The sequence below is a fragment of the Myodes glareolus genome, chromosome 1 (genome assembly GCF_982192425.1).
Source record: "Myodes glareolus chromosome 1, mMyoGla1.1, whole genome shotgun sequence".
NCBI lineage: Eukaryota > Metazoa > Chordata > Mammalia > Rodentia > Cricetidae > Myodes > Myodes glareolus.
This window is the reverse complement of record NC_142026.1, coordinates 54601888-54607540: the sequence shown is the minus strand read 5'-3', so window position 1 is coordinate 54607540 and position 5653 is coordinate 54601888. Positions and strand designations below refer to the sequence as shown.

The 5653-nt window shown below is 50.7% G+C and overlaps 1 protein-coding gene across 1 annotated transcript; it reads left to right on the top strand.

Moving 5' to 3' along the window:
- The first annotated feature begins 3567 nt into the window (after positions 1-3567).
- LOC125409682 (major allergen I polypeptide chain 1-like) lies at positions 3568-4884 on the top strand. The gene is made up of 3 exons (XM_085680671.1): positions 3568-3628; positions 3750-3937; positions 4730-4884. The coding sequence occupies exons 1-3, from the start codon at positions 3568-3570 to the stop codon at positions 4757-4759; spliced, it is 279 nt and encodes a 92-aa protein (XP_085536797.1). The 3' UTR covers positions 4760-4884.
- The last annotated feature ends 769 nt before the right edge of the window (positions 4885-5653 follow it).

The window sequence follows — 5653 nt, the reverse complement described above, 5'->3', positions numbered from 1 at the left end:
AGCAAGGTCATAAGCACAAGGAACACAGGACATAGTGGACAGCTCCTAAGTGGGTCTTGGTGCTTGGCACCTCTTTCCCAAAACAGTTACCGGATGCAAATCCTGTTTTGCTTGGCTAACCAGTAAGTCAGAAGGTTCATGGCTCTCTGAGTCTTTGGCAAACTTCATGTGTCATCGCTGATGGAGACAAAGTGACAACCATGAGCCTTTAACAATGAACAACTTAGTTCTGACTTATCAAGACACTTAGACTCTTTACTTTCAAAAACTAATACCAGACAAATTCTATAAGCACTTGTACAACGTAAACAGGAAAGTGTAGCCAGGAGGCTGAGAGTTTGAAGCCAGCCGAGGCCATGTGGGAAGATACGGTTTGTTTCATGGTTTTTTGGTTTTGGTTTGGTTTGGTTTTTCAAGACAGGGTTTCTCAGTGAGACAGTCTTGGCTGTCCTGGAACTCACTCTGTAGACCGAGCTAGCTTCGAACTCAACAGAGACCTGCCTGTCTCCCTCCCAAGTGCTAGGATTGAAGGTGTGCATCACCACTGCCTGGCTGTTGGTTTCATGTTTTAAGAAAGGTCTTGATTATAGACTTGAGAGAAGTGAACTAGACCTTTGACACATCTACCCAGCATCTGTGGAGACCTCCTATGTGCTGTCCCTGGGATAGATTGGCACATGCCTTGCTCTCCTGTGATGTTAGTCATCTAAGGGACACCAAAATCAAATGATGCAAGAGGACATAGAGATGTGGCAACATGTTTTAGAGCCCAGTGCACTGATGCAGGCTTGATGTGTTCTTAGATAAGTGGGGTCTACGTGCACTGAGGTGTATAATCCGTGTTCCATTGCTATGACAAAACACCCAGGATAGGTACATGGGAAAGAAGTTAAGCTGGTTCATGGTCTGGAGTCTTGAAAGTTCAAAACAGAGCAGCCACATCCACCCACTGCCTTGCCCTGTCTGACCTCCTGGTGCAGAGCAGAAGGGCAGCTTGAGGGGTGGGGGAGGTGGGGCTGGCGGAAGACAGTAGGAGAGCAGAGGCTGCACATGCTTTACAGCCACACACCATGCACTGCCCCTCACCTGCCACACTAGGAACAGGGTGCAAGGTGGGTTTGGTGTGGCCTAGACATGTGGACACCATAGCAGGCTGTCCCTCTGATTTGGTGGTTTTGGATGCAGTCTGGGGAATTAAACATTGACTCTCTCCACCAGGTGAAGGGCGAGCACATGAGACATGAGAGCAGAGCATTTGGAGGCCTGGGCTCTCCCTGGGGTCATGCTTATGGGGAAGTGGTGCCGTACTTGGTACAGAGATGCTCTGGATGACAAACAGACCAGGGTAATGATGAGTTCCAGTTTCAGGGCACACAGAGTGGTCGGGGGACTGGCAGAGTCCAGACAAATGAGGGGAAGACTGGTGCTTCCCACATGGAATCCCCACTGTGGGAGGCTGAGGCAGATTGTCCCCAGTTAGCTGTCTGGGATCCCTTTGCTCACAAAGGTAGAAATGGGTACAGGAAGGGGCACTCTCCAGGTGCTGGCTTGGGCAGCTTTCATTGCCCTCCCTGTGTCCCAGCAGGGAGCAGAAGCAGCTGGCAGGTGGGAGCAGCAGCAGGAGGAACCCTCTAGGGAACAGGCCTCACACCAGCATGGGACCCGAGCCTCATGGGTAGGAAGTCAGACCTCCTTGGCACTCACCAGTGCTGTGGCCCTTGGCCCTGGTGAGGCTCTTGTGTTTAAAGACACCACAGCTCCCTGACCTCTTTGTCAAACAGGTCCTGAAGTTTCTGTCCTCTGGATCTGTCCCCTTTGATCCTTCCTCAGACTCTGCTCTCTGCCCTGTCTTGCTGTGTCCCTTCCTTTTCCTGCCCTGTCCCTGTACAATGCTTCACCGAGTACACATCAAGCTGCTTGCCTGATGACCACACAACTGTCATTCCCCTGCCTCAGACTTTGCTCCACTGAGTGTTGCCCCCTTCTCCATTGCTGTCCATTCAGCCCACACTCCTGAAAGTAGTGGAGGCAAAAGACAGTATCCTCTCATGAGGCCCACAATGTCAGTCCCAGGGAAGAGAGTCAAGCATGTCTCCCAGCAGAGTGAATGGGTTTGAGCAGCCCCCCTCCATAGACCAGAGGGGCACTGGAGCCTACCATAGCCTGCCTCTTAGTAGCCCCCTCTGCTGGGCCACTAGGAGACAGGGGGCTTCCTGTATGACCCAGGTAGAAATGGTCAAGGGGTCATCAAGAATTCTGTGATAGTCAAACTCTGCTAGACCCCCTGAACCAGTCAGATTGAGGCTGTGTCTTCAGAATCTGGGATAATCAGCTGAGATTGCCCTCTGATTTCCTCAAGGAACCTATGGAGTATTCAAAGTGGCTGGTGTTGCTATCACGGCCGTCATGCTGGGTTCTTGGCGGAAAGTCAAAGCAACTGGAGCAAGACAGTCAGACAGTGACCAATTAGGGGGTCAGATTGCTCCAAATAAGCTATCCTTACTTAGTTATGAGAAAATGAACATGAGCCATTTGCAGTATAAACTTAAAGTGTATTTCCTGCTGGTCTGGAACTCCCTGTGGGGACCAGGCTGACCTCAAACTCACACTGGTCCACCTGCCTCTGGATCCAAAGTGTTAGAATTGAAAGTATTGAACAAAACACATCAGGCATTGTTAATGAATATTAACAACGCTTCCTACCAGGCCCAGGGAAAGCAGAATTCGCCATACACACACACACACACACACACACACACACACACACACACACACACACACTCCATTCTCAGGGTTATGAACTCAAAACTAACCTGGGCAAGAATCTGTCTGTGAAAAACTAGAAACATCAGCAAAGGGTGTAATAGGTCAAGTTTAGCTGGATAGTGCGTGCTTTTGATACCAGCACTCAGGAGGCAGAGGCAGGTGAATTTCTGTGAGTTTAAGACCAGCCTGGTCTACAGAGTGAGTTCCAGGACAGCCAGAGCTATGTATAGAGACCCTAACAAAAATCAAAACAAGCAAAACAAACAAAATAGCAACGACAATGAAAAGATAGAGTTGCAGGATGACTCCGACAGCAGGAGGACTTCAGGCTTAGAGTCGGCTTCAATGGAGCCTTGAAGCAAGTGAAAAATGGGGGCAGGGACGGAAACAGTCAGAGCAGGGTCCCCAAATGGTCAGTGGTCTGGTCTACCCTATACATTGACTACTAGGGAGGATTTTAATCAACGTTGAGTTCCCTGGTGTGACAGGATAACAGAGATGTCACTCTGGAGAGCTGATGGAGGGACCTGGCCCTCTCCCTGCCCATCACTTCCTTGGTCTTCACATGACATGTGACCTTAAGGACAGTACTAAGAAAAGGACCAGGATGAACCAGGGCCCTTTGTTGACCAGGATCTTATCCTCTTGCCAAAACACACATCTCCCCCCCCACCAAGGAGGTTCAAGCAGGGTTCTGGGACAGGCCTGTAGAGATCAGACCCAGCCCCTCCCTGCACCCTGAGCTGCACAGGGCAGTTATAAAAGAGTCCAAACTGGGTAGCAGCACTTGCCACCATTACCATGAAGCTCACTGGTGCTCTCGTGTTCCTTGGGGCTGCCCTGCTCCTGACTTCTGGGGGAAGTGAGTACTAGGGTGTGGGTGTCAGGGATGCAGGATCTCCAGGGCTCTCACTCCCCAGGAAGGACATCTGTGTTCTGATGCAAGGCTTTCAATGGAGGATCACCTTTTCTTTGTGTTCCAGACTGTGGCATTTGCCCAGCTATAAATGAGGACCTTGCTCTTTTCCTTGGCCCGTCTGTTTCTGACTATGTGGATTTCGTGAGCCAGTACAGGAACGACTCTGCCACATTGGAAGTTGCTACAAATCTGAAGACATGTGTTGATAACAAGCTGACAGAGGAAGACAGGGCGAATGTACAGAGTTTGGTGGTGAGTTCTCTGTGTGTCTGGATTGGAGCCTGTGTGCCCGCCCTGCTCACCCCAGCTTAGGGCTGGAGCGTGTGCTCCTCCCCAGCACTGCAAACTCTCTGTTAACCCAGAAAGATGTCAGGAGGAAGAGGCAGGAAGGACACTGGCTGTGCAGCTCAGTCAAGCCACACCCGACCCCCAGGACCCCTGCCCCCATGGTACCACCTGGCCTCCATCAGGCTGCCTGGCCCAGCCTCCCGAGTCCATCAGCATCAGTGTCTGGCAACCCTTCTCCAGTCTGGATTTTTTATCCTTACTTTTCAAGTCTACCACACACCCCCAAACACTCATCTTTTTTCTTGTCCTCTGGATCTCCGAGGTCACTGTGTGGTTGCTCAGCTGAAGAATCTAGTTGAATCCTCTCTTATCCCTAGAACGGGTGGGACTGTCACCGCCCCAGCTGCATGCCTCTGAGGTCATCATGTGACAGGAATCAGTTCACTGTGGGGTCACAGCTGCCAGCAGGCTCACTTGGAGACCCGCCAGGTTCTCCCCAGCTACTTCTCCATTGTGTCCCACATGTGCCCAAGGTGTCCCAAAGACAGGTGGCCCTTTCATCAGGCTGGATTGGAGGCTGTTTACAAGACTCGCCCTGAGTGGTTTGTTGGAGACAGAATGCAGAGGAGACTCCCTGCGTCAAGTCAGACCCAGGATCTGTTGCAGAAAGAGTGCAGGTCCCTCCAAAGTATTGTTGCATATATGATTGCTGAGATCTCCTTCACCTCTGACGCTTTGCCGCTTTTTTCTTTGCAGGCAAAAATAGATGCTCACCCTCTCTGTTGATTCCATCTTTGCCAGAAGACTCAAGAAAGCCACTTGCCTGCTCACCTGCAAAAATGTAGCAAGCCCTACCCCTACCCTACAGGTGTCTAAAAACAGGATTCCAGCAATAAAAGCCTTGCAATTCACAGGGAGCCTGGACTTTTTGGATTTGGGGATGGGCATTAAGTGGGTTGGGACATGGCAGGGACAACCATGGGGACTTTGAACAGTCACTACTGAATTGCAGCTCTACCAAAATGCCCCTGCAGAATGCATTAGGGGACCTGTCACTTTCAGGGGCCATGGTCCATGGGGCATATTCATGACATCCTCGAATGAACTCCCCAGAAACATGGAACAGTAAAGGCCCAGAGAGGCCGAGTGTCTGCTGAGGATCACACAGGCTCCAAACGGCAAAATCTCATCCTTCTTCCCACTGCTTGGGACAAGCAGGTCCCGGGGCTTGACCACAGGATGCCAGGGTAGGGAGCATGTGCCTTTACCTGTTGAGCCATCTCACCAGCCCCACAACTGACTTTATAAAGGGTCAGGTCACACATCTCTGAATAGAAATAAGGGAATACTATTAACTCAAAGGTCATCAGGTGAGCACAATTCTTGGGACAGACAAATCTGGTTGCCTGTGTAATCTGATTTTGTAGCATTGGAGAATATCTGAAATAAGGACTCTCTACACTTCTGTGATTGGCTGCAGTCCTTTCCACTGCAACCACAGTACGATGTCCCCTGTTGCAGGAGCGAGACCAGGACTTCGGGGTACCAGCGAGGCTGCTGGCCAAGATTCTGTGCTTACCCATTTTCCAACCTTAGGGTGTTCTCCCATAAACGGTCATGGTTTGAGGATACTACATTACCCAGAAGCCTCAGCGCTTTGCGTCAGCGGAGGCACTTTCG